At 40.3% G+C, this 23,196-nt stretch overlaps 1 protein-coding gene across 12 annotated transcripts in view; it reads right to left on the reverse strand.

Annotated features, from left to right (window-relative positions):
- Nucleotides 1-23,196, reverse strand: part of TRIM2 (tripartite motif containing 2) — a 120,286-nt gene that overhangs the window by 7,231 nt on the left and 89,859 nt on the right. For 11 of the 12 annotated variants that reach the window (XM_089777966.1, XM_014574269.4, XM_014574301.4 and 8 more), the window contains 4 exons: nucleotides 16,353-16,456; nucleotides 14,914-15,081; nucleotides 4,832-5,012; nucleotides 2,872-2,942 (listed from right to left, as the gene is read on the reverse strand). In XM_089777966.1, coding sequence (XP_089634092.1) covers nucleotides 2,872-2,942; nucleotides 4,832-5,012; nucleotides 14,914-15,081; nucleotides 16,353-16,456 — 524 coding nt within the window. The remainder of the gene's footprint in view (nucleotides 1-2,871; nucleotides 2,943-4,831; nucleotides 5,013-14,913; nucleotides 15,082-16,352; nucleotides 16,457-23,196) is intronic. The other variant, XM_006111561.4, reaches the window with a different exon arrangement.

Here is a 23,196-nt window from a genome sequence, read left to right on the forward strand (position 1 = left end):
CAACAGAACTAGCCAGAAAAGAAAAGATGACAGAGAAGAATGGAAGAAAAGGTTGGACAAAAGACTTTTCTCAATGGATAGGAGGCAAGAGAAGACGTATGGTTGTAGAAGACCTGGAGAGTGGAAGGAGAGAGAAAACAATTCCTGGGTGACGGAAATGAATTAACATAAGGTTGCATCCCGAGATTTAAAAAAAAAAAAAAAAAAAAAAAAAAAAAAAAGACGGAGGGCAAGAAATCAATTGATGGCAAGAGAAAAGAGGACAGAGATATTTGTTTATCTATTTCTGGTGAGGAACAGGGAGATCATACAGAGGCCATAGCCAGGGTCACATTAAGTGCTGTGGAGGAGAGAAAAAAGAAAACAGAGCTCCATGGGGGATATAAGGGGCAATTACTGTCAAGGGATAATTTTTCATTTAAATTGGCAGATAGGTGTCTGGTGGAAGATTTTAGGTGAATTTTAGGGGTTTGCTCACTGCTTTTCTCTAATCCTTTAAGCCTAAATTAATTTAAATATCACTAGAATGCACAGAATTTTCCAACATGTTGACAATTATATACCATCAAGGTAGAACACATAATATTGTTACCCACTATATCACATCAGGGCCTAATGGGAACTCATTAACTAGGAAGGCAATGTGAATATTTTAAATTCACTAAGCTGCCATATTTGTTACTTCTCTTTTGACTGGCTTTTGTGTCTTGTAAGCTGCTCCTAGTTTCTGAAGCTCTCTGCAGTCACTCCTATTACTTCAGGAAGCCCTGCTGGTGAAGGTATAATTTATCAAATTAGACCTCCTGCTGCTGAACCATGTAAGCAATCTGCTTTTATGGCCTCTGCCGTGTTTTTTTCCCCCCTTTTGTAATCTAAACCACATGAGTTGCTGTTGCCTCTCTAATTCCAGAAAAACAGATGAAAGAAAGGTCACAATTCAAAAAGGTAGAGATTTAGTACCAAGTTAAAAAGAGTAAATTGCAGTTCTTTTATTATTCATGTAACAATAATCAGATAGTGATGTATTTTAAGTAAATGTTAAGATTTGTGGCTGTACAATGTGAATGTTCATCAAAATAATTAAATCTTAATGTTCAGCAGAACAGAAACTCAATAGGTGAAATCCCAGATGCATTAAAAGTCAATGTCAAAACTTCCATTGACTTCACTGGCATCAGGATTTCACCCAATATATTTAATTGTATACATCTGAGAATTTCTTTAAGCATAATGGGAGTGATGGGATGTGTTTGGCTTATGCTTTTTGCAGGACATAAGGAAAAACAAGCATTCTAAATTGGAGATGAAGCTTGAACTCCATAAAAACCATTATGCAGATGAATAACTTCTTCCAAACTCAGCAGCCTCCCACAATCATACACCTATCTAATGATGGGTGATAATCATCATTCCGGCCCTGTATGTTACTAACCTGAGGCAACAGAATTATGAGTGACTTCTCATAGGATTTTTGAATTAGTTATGAACTAGGACTCTTCCAGGGTGGCGAGTTCTACGGGATCAGGGTGCCCATGCTCCACTCATGTCAGGGCTGGGTCTCTTTCCCCACCCTGCCAGCCACCCCTGAAACCTCCCCTGCCAGCTAGCCCACTTCCACTGATTGTCTTACCTGACATGTGCCCTGGGCTCCCTGCTCTCCCTCGCCAGGTGCTGCCACAGCAGGCTGGCTATAAGGGAGTGGCACTAGCAACTGGCTGACAGCTGCATCTGCGGGAGGAGGAAAAGAGGAGGTGCATGGCAGCCTCCCCCTCACTAGTCACAGTGACTCATAGTGGACTTTCTTCTGGATCTTGGGTGAGTGCCGAGAAGGGGAGATGGAGTCCTCATCCCTGGCTCGGCCCCACTACAGAGCCTGCAACCCAAGCCGAAACCCTTCCCACCTGTGAACTCAACCCTCTGCCTTTGCCCTGATCCCTTCCCAAAACCCTATTCCTCAGCACTACCCCCAGAGTCAGAGTTTTCACCTGTTACAAGGGAGGGAGGGAGTAGCAGCGGGACTTGGATCCATTCTAGGTATCACCAGAAATTATACAAGTCTGCCTCCCCTGGACTCTTCTTATGGCTAATATAGATATCTAAGCCCAGTTACTAATCCCGCTCAATGTAAAATGCCGTTCAATTAGTTAATCAATTAAATGTTAAGTTTAACTACTTAACTGATTAGACAGCAGCAGAGGGGCAGTTGGGCTGGAGTGGCCCCTACATGGCACACAGGGGCGGTTCCAGCCTGGCTATTTCCAGCTCCATGCTGGTCTACCTGTTCACATCCCTAGCTCAATGTAGGAATTACTGAGTGAAATTCTATGTGTTATGCAGGGGTTAAGATGAGAGAGTCACAAATGGTCCATCCTGTTTTAAAACCTATATATCTGTGACAGTGTAGATGTACATTTAACATGTGCCCTCCTTTTACTATTCTTTGTTGTACTAGTTTTAAGCTAGAAGTGAGGGAAACATTTACGGAGACTCTCAAAAGGTAGGGAAAAAGTCTTTCACAAAATAAATAATAGAATACACTGTAAGAGATTATTTGGCAGGAGGGCAAAATAACAGAACTCCATTTGATTTTTTTAAATATTTCAGTTACAACTTGCATTTAAATGTTATTTCATTAGAAAAAAAATTATCCCATCCAAGAAATCAAACAATATCTACATTAAGAAATTCCTTGTTAAATATCTGCATTCCCAGTTCTTAATGAAGCCTTTCTTCCTTAGCCAAGTTTGTGAATAAGACCTTGGACCAACAACTTCATCATATTACAGTAGGTCTTAATTTTAGTTTAGAAAGCATGATGCTAAAAGCTAATACAAACCGCCAGAATAGCAAAGTGGCATTAATTGACAGTACCTTAACAGAATGGTTATGGAAATCTGTAACAATAATTTCATTATTACTGTTTACAGCTGCAAAGTGAGGACCTGCAATAAAGAAGAGGGAAAATAAATAAAATAATAAGAAATAGACTTCAAAAGTAAACATTTTTTAATTAATAGCGTATGTAATGACAAAAATCTATTGCATTCTCTAAAGAAAATTAAAGGTTGATATCTGAGAAATCACTAATCATGGATTGGGGGGGCGGGGCAACAATTTAGAATTAAGGATCTTTTCCACTCCATTTTCCAGTAAGATGGCATGTTTGTTTAAACAAGCATATACTCTGTCTTCTATCCACTCATCTGTTATAGTTGTCTATCTGTAATGCCTATTGTCCCCTCCCCATTTATGCACTGATTATTAACTAACATTGGTACTTAAGGACACTAATGTTCAGGGATAGAGCAGATTTTCTGAAATACTGATGCATATTTTTAAATGAAATATACAAATATTTGAGTCACCAAGTTTTAGAACAAACACAAAACTGATACTACCATAAAGCAAATTCACTTAAGTGGACAAATATTAGCAGAAAAAAGCATTTTTTACCAGCTCCATATATCAAAATTGCACATCCAAGTTTTGGTAGAAACCAATTTTTAAAATCCAAAACACACTAGTATTTGGATTAGAAGATCTCATTGCCATAAAATTTACCTTAGTAATTACAGTCAACACAAGACAAAGTTTCAGTTTTGTTATCATTTCATAAAATGTGAAAATATATACAATGCATACATTCAAATAACTAAATTTAAGTAACTTGTGATCTGCTATTGTTATTTCAGCATCAGAAAGAGAAAATAAACTGATCAAATACATTGTTAGAGATTACTTGTTCAGCTGTCCTCGGGAATTCATACCTACAAGTTTTAAAAAGAAAAAGGAAAACAACATACCCAGAAAGTTTTGGGAACAATTAATTATCATTGCTGTAGCCAAAATTCCAGTAAGTAATATGCACAGTTACACATGTACCATAAAGCACTATTAGAATAAGGGATCTAATAGACCCAAAACACATTCAGCTACCTACTTCTACTAGAAGTAATTTTTGACAGATTATAACCGTGTACAATTTAAGGAAGTATTCCTCCCATTCTGCACACTTATGAGAGCACCAGGCTGGGGACATTATTCAAAGTGACTGAATGCTTGCGAAGTGATCTAGGCAAGTCACTCAGCATCTCAAAATTAGGTATGCACAAAAGGATATGCCTAATTTTCACAATTAAATGTGCACACTGGATAATGGCTATTTTCCTGAAGTAGCCATTTCTACTTATGACTATCCATACCTAAATTTGCAAATAAAGTCTCTTTGCCCACTTTCAAAGATGTCAGGAAAGGGAAAAAAATGTATTTTATTATCTAAATGGGTTTAGTTAATGGTTCTTTGAAGATTATAAAGTGCTGTAAAAGTGTTATGATCAGCAGTTGAGTGCAGACATTATATGGTATTAATCAATTATGATCTATCTTCCCTAGGTCATTAGTCTGAAACATAGCTAGGCAAAGAGAGGTAGCTAATAAGAATTAGTTATGGTTATTGGGGAAGAACAAATTGTTTAAATCTTCCTGACTGATTAACTGCAGAGTAATATTATGTGAAATGTGAACTCAACAAGGTATAAAAGTAATATCTCAGAGTTGTCTTTCAAAGGTGAACCTAAGAAGACTGAAGTTTCTAGAATGTAGCAACAAATAAGAAAATTAGCATGATTAATTTCTGAACAACTTCCAGAAAAAAAGTCTCAAGAAAGACCTTTTCCAGTGCCACTGCTGAAAGCTGAAGATCATACTTCGGATTTGTTCCCATTCATTTTTAAATGGAAAGGAAAAATAATTCATAACTAGTGTCTTCAACATGCTCAAACATCATGCAAATGTGAGCAGAAGATGCAAGAAAAGGGGATTTACATATTACCATCAAGTGTACCTGCAAACTGCTTGTCCCCATTTCCTCGGCTACCAAACCTGGTTACTATTTTGCCATTTGGCTGGAAGATAAATACACAACATGCTTTGTTGTCCACAACAATAATGTGCCCATTACGATCCACGGAAACACCTTTTGGTCCCATAAGTTTTCCAGACCCAATTTTTGCCTATAAAAAAAAGAAAGAAAGAAAGAAAAAGAGTGAGTTTGTGTGATACACATAAGCAAGTAGAATTCAAGGGATCTCCTGTTACTTATACTCTTTCTATAAGCATTGTGTGCCAAGTAAAACTTAATCCTTTAAAATGTACTGGACAGTTTAACTGCCACCATAAGATTTATTACAAACATTTTCATAACATTTTTTTTCTTCAGTAGAAGATGATAACTTGCTGAAATATAGACCCTTTCTAGGATGCAAAGCCAATAGCATTCAAGGCATAAGTAGGCAGACTTAACCTTGCATAGAATAATTTCTGTGTCAGCAGTTATAGAAACCAAGCACAAATAAAGCCAAACACCTCGCCCCATAGCAAGTGCAAATACAGTTGAATCTCAGAGTTACCAATACCTCAGGTATAGAGGTTGTCTGTGATGCTGAAATGTTTGTAACTCTGAACAAAGCGCAGTTTGGGCTCCAGATCCAGCAGTTGGTACTGCAGGCTGGGATTCAGAAGCAGCTGAGTTCCCTACTCAGCCCCACATGAGTGTACCAGCGTCTACGCTTCTTCTACCCGGGTGGCGCTCAGGATCAGGGAAAGAGGGTGGGAGGGGGAGAAGCACAGACAGGGGAAGATGCAGAGTGGCAGAGGAGCCCTGTGACTGGGGAGCCAGTAGTGCAGCCTGGCTGTCATAGGGCTCAGTGTGCTCCCATGGGGCAACCACAGTCAGAATCCCTCCTATCAGCCAGGGAGCAAGCAGTAGAGAGCTATCCGAGAAGGGGACACAGCTAAGGGCCAACAGCTCAGCCATATTCCCTGACTGGTTCAGAAAAAGCTGCAGTCAGGCCTAAGGCATCCAGCAACCTATCCACAGCACTTCACCCAGTCCAAGAGAAGGAACTAGGCCAGAGTCTCAAAGAAGCCGCTCAAGTTACCTGGACATCAGCCCAGGGCAATGACAAGGCTCCTTGGGCACACAGCAACTCCCTTGTTTCTAAAAAGCTTAGTTCATGCTTTCACCTTGTCAGGTAGAAATTGTAATAATTAGAACATCTGCTATCATTTTTGTAAATATGGCAATATGTATTAACCAAAGATGTAAATTTGAGCATGGGCTCATTTACATAAAATCTTGAAATGTTGTAGCTTTCAAATACAGCTGGTTCAGAAAAATTCTAATGAGAGATGTTTTCCCCCCATTAGAATTCGCCAGTTCATTGAAACATTTTATGAAGATAATTCCATGTTGATAAAAGTTCCATTGGAACTCTGCCTGGTTTCTCTTCAGCTCACCTGCCTGGTAGACTGCCTCAGAGTTAGAGACCCTAGGGCTACCAGGTTCCTCAGGTCTGGGGAAGCCCTGACATACAGATTGCCCCAGAACTAGGGCTTCTCTTTCAATAAGAATTCCAAAATGTGGGGAGTTTCTTCCAAACAGGAATGAAATCATATTTCATGGACAATTTTAATATTTTTGAAACATGATTTCCTTTCTCCACATGGCTCTACCACGTTGAGGTTGATAGGTATGGGATGGGACAGACACACAACCTGTCAAGATTGGGGTGAACAGTGCTTCTGTAACATAATCCCCACAAGCTTCTTCCTGAGATCCTACGGGTGCAGTTGGAGAATCTGTGGGGTTGGGAGCAGCTGTACCAGGATAGCAGGAGGTAGAGATATGGAAAAGGTACTTTATACAGCATGTTTCCCTTGACTACCAGATGACATCCTTATGGTAGCTTGGGCTTGTTAATGTGGTTTTAATTTTGTCTCAATTTTCATGGTTTCCCCATGTGGAGTTGCTAGGGCACAGATTCTGAAAAAGAAAGGCAATACCTTATGAACCACTTTGAATGGTAGGGTTTAGGGATGTTAAATATCAGTTAATTAAATAATCATTTAATCTCATGAATTCTTATTGGTTACTCATCCATTCTACAGCCCCCAGGGATAGGGCTGGCAGCCAGTGCACTCCAGCCTCTCTACCAAGGAGCCCCCTGCCACTCTATATTGCAGGCAGCCATATGCGATACCAGGTAAGAGCTGGTCCACAAGAGGAGCCAGTTTAAAAAACAGCTCCCCTCGCAGACCAGCTGCCTGCTGCCCTGCACTGTTGCCTCAGATAGAGAGGCAGCAGTGCGGGGTAGCAGCAGCCCCTGTCTGGGAGTGGGGGGAGGTGGTCTGGACTGCCAGACACAGTGTGAGCCAGAACTGAGCCAGGCTACCTGCCCACCCGACTCCTAATACACTTTAAAAGCAGAGCCGCAGCAAGGGTAGGTCCCAAACCTGGTGCAAGCCAGGATTTAGCTGGGCTGCTGGCCAGCCTGCAAAAAAATGTACTGGGGCAGTGGGAAATGAATGTAGTCTATAGCATTAACCTATAAGCTTTTGCTTATTGGTTAATTGACTATGTTATTACATCCCTAGTAGAGAATCAAGGGCAAAATGCTGAAGTTGCCCTATACTCTGAGATAACAGAACTTACCTTTCCTCAGGGAGCCTCAACTTCTACACGATTGCCTGAACCCTTCTCTCTTGAAGGGAGCATATGGAGAAAACTCCATAAAGTGAACTCTCCAACATCCTGCATATTTATTTCATTTCTAATGGGTTTTCCCACCACTGGGAACACCTGGCCTTGTATTTGTATGCTAATAATACTTTTTTCTTAGATTATGCTTCTGAAAATTTCTATTAGAAAAAAAGACTTACTGAAAAAAATGTAATTAAATATCAATGAAAATTGTAAAAATAAGCATGTTTTGGGCATGGGGGAAAAATGAACAGCCACATCTTATCTAGGAAATCTGTTAAGGTTTACAGAGTGACAAGCAAAGGCATCCACTAGACCCAGACTATTAGATCTAGTTAATTCTCTGAATTGATTAAATCTTGCTTTTAAAAAAATTCAAGACGTTTCCAGAATTTATAGGGAAAAATATTCATTCCCCAGTTTCTTCCTGCCCATATACTTTGTATAAAATAACAAATAAAAACTATACAGTACACTAATGGGCATTGAAAGGGTGAAGCAATGAAATAATTACTTCGGGTCAATATTTTGAAAGTAATTTGCAGACATCATATAGATTAAATCCAGCTAAGGTTTGTAGCACTTGCAATTAAAAATACCATCTTGAGTTTATCTCTAAACAGGCAGGTAATAGGTCATTAGTTTGAAGCAACAAATGTTTGGGTGTGTGTAGACTACATGGCTCCGTCGACGGAGCCATGTAGTCTAGACACACCCTTTGTGTCTTTGTGTTTCTTGAAAATCTCCCAGAATTATAAACTTGATTATTTAAAACAAAATATTATGAAATCTAGTTGCTACTGTTAATGATGAGACTGGAAACATTTTTAGAGCTTTCTGCTATTGGGAAAGAAAAAGTGTAACGATTCATCTAAATCTTTCACACAAAAATTGTGTGTTAAATGGGTTCTGTCAAGGATACTATGTCCCTTATTTTATATGCCCTTATAACTGTAAGATATTCTTTTCCCCTTCTTGTGTTCCAAATTCCTTGTGTTCGTACATTCACCCTGTATACATGGAAAATGCTTTACACCAAGGGATGTGTGTGCACCTGAAATCATTAGTTGCTTTATATCTAAAATTTAAAGACTTGCCTCTGACAACATTCAATGTTAATTTTATTTTTTAAGGTTTAATTTTTGCTGATCATGTGGCTGTGAAGGGTCATAATGCATGGAAATTAATTTATAGTCCTTAGCTTTTTGGGTGTATGTACATACTGCTCTATTTTTTTGTCCAAGAATCATTTTCTGAGTTACTTAAAAGAGGGAGACAGCTATGTAGCAAACTATGTCTATCATGTACCTCACTTACACTTTGTCTCTTTCCCCTCCTCATAGCAAGAATTATTTTTAATTGTCCAAAACACTTAGTAACTTCAAACAATGTCCACTTTTGTGGTGGTGTTTTTTTTATATATAACCTGCCAGATACATGTTTCCTTTTACTCCTTTGCACCCTTCAAATACTATCCTGACCTGAGGCCCAAGATGACAATGCCATCCTAGACTAGTGATAGGTTTAAGGACTAATAGCATATGACCCATCAGGGCTGGAAAGGAAGAAAAAAAAAATCTCCCCAGAGAGCCAAGGATCCCTCCTCTTTTAGCGTTAGAAGATTCCTTCATATCATATAGAAAAAACTATTTTGGGGTATTTTAAAAACCTTCAGAGGCATTTAAATTGTTTGTCAGTTTTCCTCTCTCCTTCCTTGTCTTTTACAATTGGACTTATGACACACAGAAATGTTGTCTCTATAGCAGGGTGGAAAAAGCAGAATTAACCAACATTTCTAATGCTCTCAAATATTTCTAAAATATTTTCAGTATGTATACCCATATGTTAGTACAATATAAAGGCATCACTCCTACTTGTTTGAGAGTTATACACATAATCCCATGTTGCTTCACAATTTTGGGGTCAGATAGCCCTGCTAATATCAATAATTTCACATCTCCATGTATTCCCTCTGTCTGAAATAAATAGATCTCCAACCACTTTCCAAAAGGACAATGTCATTATCCCTCCTTCCAGAGGGGAAGCTGAGGCACAGAGGATGCCAAGATTATCCAGAAGGCCAGTGGCAGAGCAGAGAGCAGACTTCATGTATCCTAAGTCTCAACCCAGTACTTTATTCACTAGGCTGCACCATCTCCAATTGTAAGAAGTTCAGGGTTTGGTGTTGTGTTACAGCAGTGTTTTGCTGAGTCTACTTTATGCAGTATTCCAAATTTCATACCCTTGAGCAAACTTTTGACTCTACCCCTGTAGCTCCTGGAGACAAGGCAGAAGGAAAGTGAAACTTTTCTCCTTAGCATGAGAGTCAGCTACAATAAGCCAGCCAAGTCTTGTAATTATGGAGTTGCTTGATCAGAGCTCCCAGGAAATTTGCTTATTGGCAAATGGTGCAAAGGGAGAAGTGACTAGAATGAAATGGGAGAGGAGTGGAGGGGGAAAGGAAGAAGGCGATAAAAAATACACCTAGAATAAAATACACCTAGAATAAGATCAGAACAAAACTCTGGTGTCATCTGTATCAAAACTCTGTATCAAAACTATGATATAGCCTAACAAGTAACAACTAGCAGATTCCTTGCATCATATAAGCTGCCCAGTATTTCATGCCCAGTATTTACTTTGTTTATCTACAGTTTCAAAACACTTGGCAAACATTGCTAAATTTAACCTCATAAGACCCCTGTGAAGGAGGAAGGTATTATTGCTCCCATTTAGAGATGGGAAACCGAGACAAAGATTTATTCAGCTTTAGTAGAGCTGGGAATATAACCCGATCTTCTAAATCCCAGTTCTGTATTTCAACCATAACTCCAAGCCTGCCCACTAAATATAAAATATTGTACAATAGTCTTGAATTTCTCTCATAAGTGCCTCACTTACACTTTGTGCATTATGCTTACATATAAAACGTATTTTATTCTAATTAAATGGACCTCTCCTATTTAATCATTCTAAACACTAGCACGATAAAATCTGATGTAGTGACTTGTATTAGATACACAAAGATATTACCAACATTTTTCCTTTGCAGAGCTCCTATAGTCCAACAAAAGCACTTATTAAACTAAACAAAACTGGTCTGTGTGTCATGTAAATGACCTTAATATTAACATTTTAAATACTGGTCTCGGTGCCAGCAGGGAACACTGCACAGGATACAGCTCCCCAGAGCAATCACCGAGTTTGCTTAATTTATATTCTATCTATGGCAGTGTTTCTCAATTTTTTTTAAACAAAGTACCCCTTTTTCAAAAACAAATTATAAGTACCCCCTTTAAAAAAAACCCACAACATTATAAGTACCCCAGTACTTACAGTTTCAGACACACAATTTTTTTCTACCATTGCAACACATTTGTTTAAACAACTTAATCGTAGCCGGGTGGGCGATGAAATTTTTGGGTGTCAAAAGTACAAAAATAATAAAGCACTGTGAAACTTAAAAAATCAGTTTTCTGCAAATTTCAGTTGTGTTGATGTACCTCCCAGGGTAGTCGTACCACTGGTTGAAAAACACTGATCTAGGGGACTTTAAGAAAATGGCACTTCAGCGTCTACCTCCTATCCAATTATTTTTATAATGTTCCAAAGGTTTGAATCTGATCCCAGTAGAACCTGTTCAACACCATCTTTCTTTTCAGTTCATTCATTGATTTCAGTGGAGTAATTTGCCCTACTGAGAGAACAGAACCAGATCCCCTGAGTATCTGAGCACTCTGAAAGCTATTTCATCTTGATAAGGGAAGTACAGGCAGTCCCCGGGTTATGTACAAGATAGGGACTGTAGGTTTGTTCTTAAGTTGAATCTGTATGTAAGTCGGAACTGGCGTCAGCCGCTGCTGAAACTGATCAGTTTCAACAGCGGCTGAATCTGGACGCCAGTTCTGACTTACAAACGGTTCAGCTACTGGAGCAACCCAGCAGCACCCCAGCTGCTCTGCCCCAGGCATCCTGATTCAGCCGCTGCTGAAACTGACCAGCAGCGGCTGAATCAGGACGCCTGGGGCAGAGCAGCTGGGGTGCTGCCGGGTTGGTACAGTAGCGCCGAGGAGCGGTGCTGCGGGACCAACCCAGCAGCGCCCCAGCTGCTCTACCCCAGGCGTAGGCAAGAAAAGCCTGGTCTGCTGGGGGGGGGGGCACTAGCTGCACCCCCCCCCCCAGCAGACCAGGGAGACGCGGGTGGCGGGACCGCCCGCGTCCTCCACGGCTTTGCTCCGTCTCCCTGGTCTGCTGACCAGGGAGACCGGGAGCAAAGCCACGGAGCACGCCCACAGCGGGACAGCCCGGGTGCGCCTGGGCTGTCCCGCTGCAGGCGTGCTCCAAGGCTTTGCTCCCCGTCTCTCTGGTCTGCATGGAGACGGGGAGCAAAGCCGCGGAGCACGCCCGCAGCGGGCTGGGCTGTCCCGCTGCAGGCATGCTCCAGGGCTTTGCTCCCCGTCTCTCTGGTCTGCAGGGAGACGGGGAGCAAAGCCTTGGAGCACGCCCGCAGCGCGACAGCCCAGGCGCGCCCGGGCTGTCTCGCTGTGGGCATGCTCCGCGGCTTTGCTCCCGGTCTCCCTGCAGACCAGAGAGACGGGGAGCAGCTTTTCTCACCCCGGAGGACGGGGGCGGCAGGATTGCAGCGCATCTGGGCGTCCCACCGCTCCAGTCCTCCGGGGCGAGAAAAGCCCCGTTCGTAACTGCGGATCCAACGTAAGTCGGATCCGCATAACTCGGGGACTGCCTGTACCTCATATTTCATGCACACACCTAGAGACATTCTATATCTGTTTCTTTAACAGATCAGTTACTTTTTTTAAAAAAAATCAACAATTGATTCATTACTGATCTTCAGGCAAAAGTACAATAGGTAGGGAAACAGCTGCACACACCGTAACATTACTGCACAATTTGCTAAAAGAGGTCTCATTGAAGAGCTTATAGCTATCTGCCATAGAATGAGTTATTCAGTGAATAGCAGACAAAGGGAAGGCATTTCCTCCCAGTTATTAGCCACCTGGAGGAGTTCAGGACCTGAGATTTTGGGTTGTTAACTGCCAGGAAAAGCAAAATGGAAAATTAAGCTCCAAAGCCAGACTCTGGGAATGAATAAGTATGTAAGTGGTTTCTCAGCAGGTTTTTTATGTGACTGATGAACATACTGGCATCTGACTCAATCCCACAGATTCCATCTCAGACTTAAGAGTAAGACTTTTAATTCTCTCCAATTCTACTTGACCCTGAGTACATCACCTGCTAAGCAAAGATGCCTGGTTCTAATTCCTGCAGCAAACAGCCCCTTGTTTTCTAAAGCATTAGCTGACTTTTCACTCTGTTCCTTTTAACAGCATGATAACCTATATGGATAACAGGCTCACCACTCCCAGAAGTAATCATTGCTCTCTCAAACCTAAAGGTTTTTCCTGTCTCTTTATTTGTCCTATGTATGTTATTTAAATGCAGCACAGAAACATACCTATTGTAATAAGTATGCTCTACAAAGAACAGTATCTGATTTACGGTGGGCAAATTCTGCCACCCTTACCCTTGATGACTAGTAACCTTACTTTTTAAATAACTCCTTGGAAATCAACAGGGCTTTATCTAACCTAGGGCTTAAGGTGTGATGCTAATTAATGTGTATGAGGAGTCTAATATAGACAAGGTGCCTGCCTTTGACATGTGCTAAACTGGACAATTTGAAGTCTAGTGGAAGCCTACATGCATGAGAAAAGAACTACTTAATGTGAATAATGACTGCAGAATCAGTCCTTACATAACAATCACAGGAAGGTGGGACAAGACCACAGCCTCTTTTGCTTGAAGGAAAGGAGAAAACCTCTGTCTGGCACTGATGGTATGTCCTTATTTCCATGTACTGTCCATTAGAGAATAACAACATGCACTCAAATACACATAAGCAGTATATTACTATAAACTTCATTTCACTGAGAAGAAAAAAAAATTACATGCATAAATATTTTTTCTTAAGCAATTGGAGTACATGACCCACAAGAGATTTTCTTGGTCAAACTTTAAGGCCCAGTTTGTCTTGCTATATGTAGACAGCACATAACAGATTTTACCAGTGCGAGATCAGAACTAGTGGTTCTTCATGACTACACACTGACCACAAGGAACTGTAGGACAAGAAAAAGTAAGATGTGTTTCTAGCAAGTTCATAACTTTTATAGAATTTGCCCTTCCCTCTATTGGAGATTTTGCTAGGCCCCATTTGAGCGTTAATCAAATAATGTAACTCCCTCCAATCTGGGATGGCTGCACGCCAACAAGTACAAAATATGGCCCATAATACAGCACTGTGGAAATCTTTTGTGAAGATAATACACCTGTCCTACTGTCTTTGCACTGCCTGCCAATAGGACAATGGGTGAATTACAAATATTCTTTGCTGACATGCAGGTAATAAACAGAGTGGGATGCACCTTTTGAGGAGCCAAATGCCAAATTGCAGACCTTCCTGTGTTCTTTCTTTGCCACCCGTCACTGGCTACGGCTAGACTGGCATGATTTTCCGCAAATGCTTTTAACGGAAAAGTTTTCCGGTAAAAGCATTTGCGGAAAAGAGCGTCTAGATTAGCATGGACGCTTTTCCACAAAAGCACTTTTTGAGGAAAAGCGTCCGTGCCAATCTAGACGCACTTTTGTGCAAAAAAGCCCCGATCGCCATTTTAGCCATCGGGGCTTTTTTGCGCAAAACAATACAGTGCTGTCTACACTGGCCCTCTTGCGCAAAAGTTTTGCGCAAGAGGGCTTTTGCCCGAACGGGAGCAGCATAGTATTTCCGCAAGAAGCACTGATTTCTTACAGTAGGAAGTCAGTGTTCTTGCGGAAATTCAAGCGGCCAGTGTAGACAGCTGGCAAGTTTTTCCGCAAAAGCAGCTGATTTTGAGGAAAAACTTGCCAGTCTAGACACAGCCAATGTGTTCGTCCTCTAACTACCATTTGAAGGTCTTAACTCATTTTAAGTTGTGGCCTCCTAGCTATAAAGTGGGCTACGAAGGATCAGTTAGCCTTCCCTCAGAGTCTTAAATTACTGATGACTACTTACTGATATGTCTGAGGTGTCAAACTCCAAATAGTTCGACACTGTGTATTATTGTTGAAATTCTGAAGTTGTAGGACCCAAGAACCTAGTGAATAATAATTGTATTTAAAGTATAATTCTTCTGTATCTCAATTTTGACTTTTCCTATTTCTTATTAAATTTGATTTTAGGTGAATCATGGCTTTCCACAAGAAAAGAATACATTAGAAAAGAATAATTAGTTTCAAGAACTGGAGATGTGAAACAGAACCAACATGAACATATTCACTTGTAAAACCATCAAAGCTTCATATTATAGCCTTACCTTAAATTTTCCATCTGATGAAAATATGCTAACCCATTTGTTATCATAGTCTGCAATAATGATGTCCCCACTAGGATGCACAGCCACTCCTGTGGGCCTCTGTAACTGGCCAGGAGACCTTCCACGTATACCAAAACGACTTTTGAACTGGCCATCATTGGAAAATATCTGTGAGAAAGAATGTTTATTTAAAAAAGTTATTCTATATGAATCATGGTAATATATTTTTCATGACCTGGTCTTTGGCAAACAGAAAAATAAATGTAAAGCACAGGAAATATTGTTACAGTCAGACTGTAAAAATGAAACACTGTGACTGTATGTATTTGAAACCTCTGGATCCAGTTTACAGAGAGGCCTCAACCAGGACCCTCAAGTTATACTGAAGTAGTACTTTGCACTGACATTGCACCATTCTTGCAACAATCTCAAAATGCTTTACAGACGTTAGTGAATTTGTCTTCACAACATTTCTCTGAGCTAAAGATGTGCACTTATTCCCAAACTATATAAGAAAATGAAGCACAAAAACACGTGGCCAAGGTTGCACAAAAAGTCTATGAAAGAGATAGGGACAGAACCTAGGATAGAATTTCAACATCTAATGTTAGAGGTAAATATCTGCTGAGGTGCTTATCACCTCTCAGAATTTAATCCACCATCTGTCAAGTAATTAAACACTGAAATTCCATTTGTGGCTACACTTACAGTTTTGCACTCACATGTCATGAAAGAACATGTTTAGAAATGACAGGTGAAATCTGATCCCATGTCTCTTTAAAAATCTCTATAGTTCACTAATATAAAACAAAATTTTTACTGCAGTTGGCTCTGTGAATCTAGTATTCTCAAGGAAGAGGAAACTATTCTACTATGTTTCATTCATCTTCAGCCATGTGTGTAGTCAGAATGGAGCTGAAAAATCCTTAATAGTGGAAGAAAGAGGGGGAGGAGGAGAAGCACTATCCGCTCACCCATCCAGCTTGATCTGAACACCTAAAGGCTATTGTGGTCATTGGGGCTTACAGTACCACAGAAGAGAGTTAATTAATTAGACTAATGTGAAGCTGAAAAATAAAACCTATATTAGTTCTTGTATTTCCTCAAAATCAGATTATGGAAAAGGAAAGTTTGGGCACTTTATTCTGGATTTTATTTGGGAACATAATTAAAGCAATATAAACTTGTAATGAAAAGTCAATATTTTTCTAATATGACTACTGATCAATCTCATCTTTATATTCATTCAAATATAATACAAAAGGAAGCAACTATCTGCAGATCTGATATGAATTTCAAACTGCTACTATATTTTAAAAAAATCAGAGTGATCCTGAATTCTGAGAAAGCAGGCTTCTCTATATTTTCTACCCATGCTTGTATCTTACAAGGCTTCTCTTTAATACAGTAAAATACCAATATTAAAAGGGATGTAATACCTGTACACACTGGTTGTTACTGTCTGCAATTAATATTTTTCCATTTGTAGATGCAGCTACTCCCTGAAGATTTGTAAATTCCCCTTTGTTTCTTCCTTTGGTACCTAAAATTGAATGTAAAGCATATAATAAATCAGGTTAGGGCTCTCAATTCTGACAAAATAAAACATATTTTAATTGTTCTTGTATCCTAGATTTCTAAGGTGAATTGTTCCTTTTACCATCATGTCACCGGTCAGAAGGAACATCTACCCAAAGTAACAAATCTCAGTAAAAGACAGAGGCATTGTCCTCATACTTATCAGTCTGACTGCCATTTTAATCCAATTCAAGTAATAATCCCTTTTGTGTTTCCGAAATCATGGTACCTTCCTACTTTACATCTCTGTGACAATAGGAACATGCTTATAAGAAGAATGCTGTCTATTAGGCTTCATGTTAGTTCAGAAATCCAATACTATGGGTATTTCCATAAGAATTTAGACAAATGGATGAGTATATAATATGGTCCTACAATGCCTGGACCAATGAAATTAGAAATTTAGCTAGACATACCTGATGTGTATTTGTGAGGAATCTTTTCAGCCATTTCTATATCAAACACTTGCCAGTCATCTGTACATATCATTTCCAGTTTGTAAATTAAGGCCATATTTAGATGGTAAACTGTTTTGAGGTGGGGATTGTGTTTTCTTAAGGATATGTTCTGCAGCTAACACAACAAGGACCTAATCCTGATTGGGGTCTCTGAATGCTACCCTCTGGTCTGGCACCCTTGGGACCTGGTCCTGAATGAGGGGATTTGCCAGACCAGGGGAGGTCTCTCCCCTCCTGGCACATGCTAAACTGCTACCTCCTCCCTCTCACCCCTCCTCTGAAGGCTCCAGCCTCCTCTGCTGCCTGGTTGCTCCCTGGGCTGGAGCTTTGTAGCTCCCGCTGCCGCCAGTCCTGAAGATGTGCTGTCAGGGCCGGTGCTCTGTCCGCCACCAGGGCCGGAGCCACATGGCCAGGGCTGGAGATGCCGGTCTGCGGCCAGGGCCAGAGCTGCATGGTCAGACCCAGCGCTCCCTAGCTGCTGCCGGGGCCAAAGCTGTGCAACTAGGGCTGGAGCTTCCTGGCTGCCACCAGTACCGCAACTGGATGGCTGCTGCTGGCCTCCTACTACTCCAATTGTTGGGGCCTGATTTCCCTGTTGGGCTGCCCACTTCCCCCCCATGGTGCAGCTCTCCCCTTTGCACTCCGGTCCCATGGCCAGGCCGCTTTAAACCTGGGCTCTGTAGTCCAGGAACTTCTGTGGACCTTCTGGATCATGGATGTTGCCAGACCAGAGAGTCCCAGTTAAGGGACATACAACCTGTAATGCATTCTCACAACAGTGCTGTGATGCGATGAGATACTATCCCAATTTTAGTGAGGAACCCAGGAAGTGAAAACCATATTTTCAGAAGTGTTAACTAATTTTGGGTATTCACTGTGAGACACTTCTGAGTCCTCTCAAAATAAGTGGACACTTTTGAAAATACTGATCCTACAATGACGTATCCAACGCCACACTGGGAGTCTAAGCTGGGAACACAAGCCCCAGGATTCTTTGAATGCCTATACAGGTAGTGAAGGAGTTATTGTGTTCTCATTCTGCCTTCTACAACATGCAAGAATGGACAGAACTTGCACCAAAGTGACTTGTAACACTCAACAATTAATTTATCTTCAAAAAGATTCTATTCGATATTCTAAAAACTGGCTGTAATATTATTTCCACTGGGCATTTTTACATGCATCCATTGGCCAAATATACCTTCTACTTAGAGATTTCAATATACAGTTTTCATTGAAAATTTTTATTTTGTTTTAGTGAACCTAAAATATCCTTTAGTGCAATTTAAAATGTTCTGGCTATGCTTCTGGATACAAGAGTGACTTATTAACCCTACCTTACCTTTGGCTCTTGTTAGGGATACACATTCAAGAGCAATGCATTCAACACTCCTGCTCCGCCTTTCAATAGTATTTTCCATGGGGATGCATAGATGTTTGGTGCACAGCACCAGTTATTGGTCAATGAGAACATTCATTCTTCTGCACTTTGTGCTGAAACAGTAACCCTTTGTTTCTCTCATTCTGTTTTTTCCAACCACTGAGTACTTTCATTCTCTCAGTACAATACATATTTTTGATAATTATAGTATTTTCCCTTTTTAATACATGTTATGGGAACAGTCAGCTATGCACCAGTCATGCTGGACTCATTGCTATGTACTTTTAAAAAAAATGAGGCACACCTTTTATGTGTAATTTTTTCCTGCATATCTGAATGATAATTTGTTGTTGTGCCCTCCAGCCAAAGGTAAGTGAGAAGTGTTCCCTTTAATGCTTGTGGAAAGGGGAAAGCATTCACCATAAAATGAGGAGGCCTAAGCTAAAACATCTGGAAGCAACTAACATCGACATTATAGAGTGCACACTCCTTTCCCTCAAAAAGAATGCTCTTGAAAGTTCAAGAATTTTCATTTTAAAAGACATTAGAGTATGTAACAGAAATGTAGTTAGAATGCTTTTCAATGGGGCCTTGTAAAACTCATGAAAGGAAAAAAGAATAGCGATTTCTCAGAAGTTATAGACTTTTCCCAGTAGGCGTTCTGAATCGTGATTTATTAACACAGTTCACAGGGGGTGAAATTTGCCTACGAAAGCCCTTGATGTGGAACTTAAAATGCAATGAGCCTTTGTTCAGTTCTTTTGTATGGGGGTGAATTTTCATCAGGGAGAAAATTGTGCTTACCTAGCATTATTCCTACTTTACGCTCAACAGTAAAGTGAATAATATTGAACTTTTAGGATAGGTATCTTACCATTATAGCTGGCTATAAAACTCAGACAAAATATTTTTGTAGGAATTTAAAAGCAAAATGTTTTGTGGAGATTGTTTGATTTTGATGAAGTTCTGTTGGAAACCAAGCCTATCTAGAAACTTGCATGTCAGGCAGCTTCCTATTGGATACTGTCTAGTTCACCAAAGGTTGGTGCAGGAGAGCTCATGTTTCTAGGGTCCAGCAATCTAAGATCGCCAGGTAAACTTCCTTGAGACCCCAGAGCTGTGATGCCAGGACAGCCATCTAGGCAGATTGCCTTAGGGTTCTGGATCAAGGGCTTTCTTTTTTGGAGGATTTCAAAGTTAGGGGGTTCTGTTTCTAAATAAAATTTTAAAATATGGAAATACATCACAAAACAGAATTTCCTTTCTTCACACAGCTCTATTTTTTTTCCCTTTGGATAGGAGGCATGTTGAAGCAAAAGGGCAAACTGTGTGCAAAGATTTGGGCCCACATGTCATACGCCCTCCTGCTAACATTTAGTTTAGAGCAGGAGTAAGAAATGCCTAATACTACAGAGATATGCTGAGGGAATGGAGGAAGAACGTGCGTAAGTGCCCACAAATCTTATTTTATTTTTAAAATTGAATGGTCAAATTTACTATGCAAATATATATTTCAAAACTTCTATCAGTACACTAGGGTAAGGAAGGTGTATATAATTTTTTTAAACTTCTGAAAAAACAGAACCAATTCAACAGAAATTTATGCAGCAGATCCGTCCGCTTTGTTAGCAGGTTGATTTCTGTTTGTTTGTTTGTTTATGTGAGGTGATTATCTGTCATTGGAAACTTGAAGGAGATGAAACACATATCACACAGAAGAACAAAAGGCAACACATTTCTGGTCTCTACCACCCTGGTAAAAAATTTTGAACTGCTTACCATGACATAGCAATGAAAATCTGCAAGTCCCATTACCAATTAACTAATTCTTCCATCTGCCCAGAAATACTATTTGTCTGCTATGAAAAGCATCTATCAATTTCTTACTGCTTATTTTGTGTTTGTTTTTACTTAACATTTCAAACAATTTGTACTGGAGACATAACCACAGAGTCATTTAATTATAAAAATCCTACAACTTGATGAGGTGTGATCTATCCTCATCCATGTTCTATGTACATGCAACATTCTAGACTTGATCTTCAGCTGGTGCAAACTGACCTAGCTACATTGGCTTCAGTGGGACTATTCTTACATATGTTAGCTGAGATGATAGCCTCATAGATGCACTCTGTTCTTAATACCTTTCTGTTTTGTACAATGCCAAGCACACTGTCAGTGCTCTCAATAATAGTAACAAATTAAGACCAGCCTGACAGGAACAAGAAATCCAGGCGAATTTGAACAGCTTTCACATCCTATCTGAACACCACATTTTACATAGTGCAAAGTGTGGCTGTACACAGTCAAATCCATTCCTTCTCAGCTTCCCACTGCCAGTCCTTGACTTGGCTAACCCTGGAGTCTGTACAATAAATGCAGATTAGCATGGTGGGAAGCAGAAGGCTCGCTATAAGGAAAATCCATGAGTCTCTTGGGACCATCAGTTGCAAAGAGGTTGAGTACACTTTATCAGATTTACAAAAACTGATGGAGAAAAGTGTTTGTGCTAGATGCACTCAGAAAACCCTTCCTATCTGCCCAGTCACTTGAGATAAACTGTATGTACAGCCCTTTTTGGTCAATTGCCTCAAAATTTAAAAGGCGAATCAGTAGCAGACATATACTGTCTTATCAATGCCAAGACAGGAGGAACTGAAAAGTGGATGATAAATTATGCCTTTGGGAGAGAAAGCACCCTTGATAACTCATCTCAGAAAGAGACTGCACTCGATCTTCTTTACCAGAAAGGTGTATCTATACACTGAGTTGTGGTTGCAAAACTATTCAGCCAGTACTCATGCTGTTTTGGAGCTCTCCAATGGACTATGCACATGTAGTACTAATCCACACTACAGAGTCCAATGGTCAACAGGGCAGCTACTTCTCCATATGTTCTTTGTTTGGAAGAACTATTTTGTTAAAAATATATATATATATTTTCTCTACAGAATGGGATGAATTGACCCATATAGCCCGCGGGGGGGGGGGGGGTTACTCTAATGTCAGCTGACAAAGCTCCAAGTTTTAATTTTTTTTTCCCAAGGAGTCAAAACAAAAACAAAACCATCAGATTTTGTTGTTTCTATTATAACAGAATGAAGCTACACTGCAATTTTCAAAACACATTTGGCTAAGCTTGCTAGTATGCAGCATTGGGCAATGAAAAAGTGGGAATGTCCCATGAATTGCAGTCCAACCAGATATCAAGTTCATGGTACGAGCTGCTCACCTGAACCAAAACATGCTGCAGTGCTAACCGAAATTACAGGTAGAAATGTTGTAGTGCTAACAGAAATTACAGGTAGAAATTATGTCTACCTACAGGGTCATTTTAAAAAATGAATTCAAGATCTCTTAACATTATTTTCAACTTATCTATTTTAGTATTTTAAAAAATATAATAAACTCATCTGACAAATGTAAAAAATAATTCATTTTAAGGATGGGCCAAATTCTTCCCTGCGCAATCCAATGACTTACATCAAGGATGAATTTGGCCTTCTCTCTTGATGCATGTGAGCAAACACGCATGAGCAAGAGAAACTAGGGCTCGTGAAAGATGTCAGATTGACAGATATTGTAAAAGAGGTACCCCGTTTATTCTTAGAACTGGAACATCTCAGCAGCTGTGCAAGTTTTCCTTATGCTGCTGCATTGGTAGGCCTGAACACAGAACCAGATGTACCATCCTTAGGGCTTTAGGAAAGTTAGGCCACAATTTTCAATGGGATAGCTGCAACAATGGTGACAATGGGAAACTTCTGCCATTGTGTTTTTAACCTTCTTGCAAGAAAGGCTAGTGACAGAGATGTCTGCACTAACCTCTTCGCTATTGCTATCACTAATGGAACTGCATTGGTGGAGAATTACAGATTTTATCATTTTCTAGTGCAGGGACAGCCTAAATGAAAACAAAAAAGGAAGCTGTATTCTTCACAGCCCTTTCAATGATCAGTCTGTCTGTACAGATAGTAGAAATAGTTCCATTGGCAATGTGTGTTGTAGTATGTGTGTGACAAGAACACCTGCTCGCTAGAAATGGGAGAACGTTCAACAGGAACTAAACGCATTTCATTTAATCCTCCAAACAATCATCAAGATACAAAGATTGGTCACTAAATTCAGTGGGCTGAATTTGAACCAGGTGACCTAAACGTGAAAGGCTTGGCATGCCCCCATCAGAACAAATGTTATTGCCAATAAAACTGAGCACCATCTTCTCCCTGAAAAGACTCAATGATATATATTGAATCTGTTATACAGGCAGTCCCCGGGTTACGCGGATCCGACTTATGTCGGATCTGTACTTACGAACGGGGCTAATCTCGCCCCGGAGGACACGGGCAGCAGGACCGCCCAGATACGCCGCATCCTGCCACCCGCGTCCTCTGGGGGTAGAAAAGCTGCCCCGCATCTCCCTGGTCTGCCGGGGAGAAACTCTGACTCGGGCTTCCTGTAGTCAGCCGCTGGTCAGTTTCAGCAGCGGCTGAATCTGGACACCAGTTCCGACTTAAGTACAAATTCAACTTAATAACAAACCTACGGTCCCTATCTTGTACGTAACCCGGGGACTGCCTGTATTCACAGGGTCATTTATTTCACAATGCAACACGCTGATCTGTTTCTTTCCTCTCCCTTTAGGAAAGGGTGATGATCACTTTACTGCTCTCCATTCACTTTTTAATATTTCCCCTCCTCCCCAAAATTAGATGGCTAGGTCCATTTTCAGAAAGATAATATTAAAGTTTACCTAGCTACTATGATAATGAACATATTAAAAATACAGATAGATGTTATGCACAGCTCAGACAGATATGGCTAATCATATACACAAATACATCTTTTATGACTGTATACCTATCT

The sequence above is a fragment of the Pelodiscus sinensis genome, chromosome 4, assembly GCF_052426305.1.
Source record: "Pelodiscus sinensis isolate ZL-2025 chromosome 4, ASM5242630v1, whole genome shotgun sequence".
Taxonomy (NCBI): Eukaryota; Metazoa; Chordata; order Testudines; family Trionychidae; genus Pelodiscus; species Pelodiscus sinensis.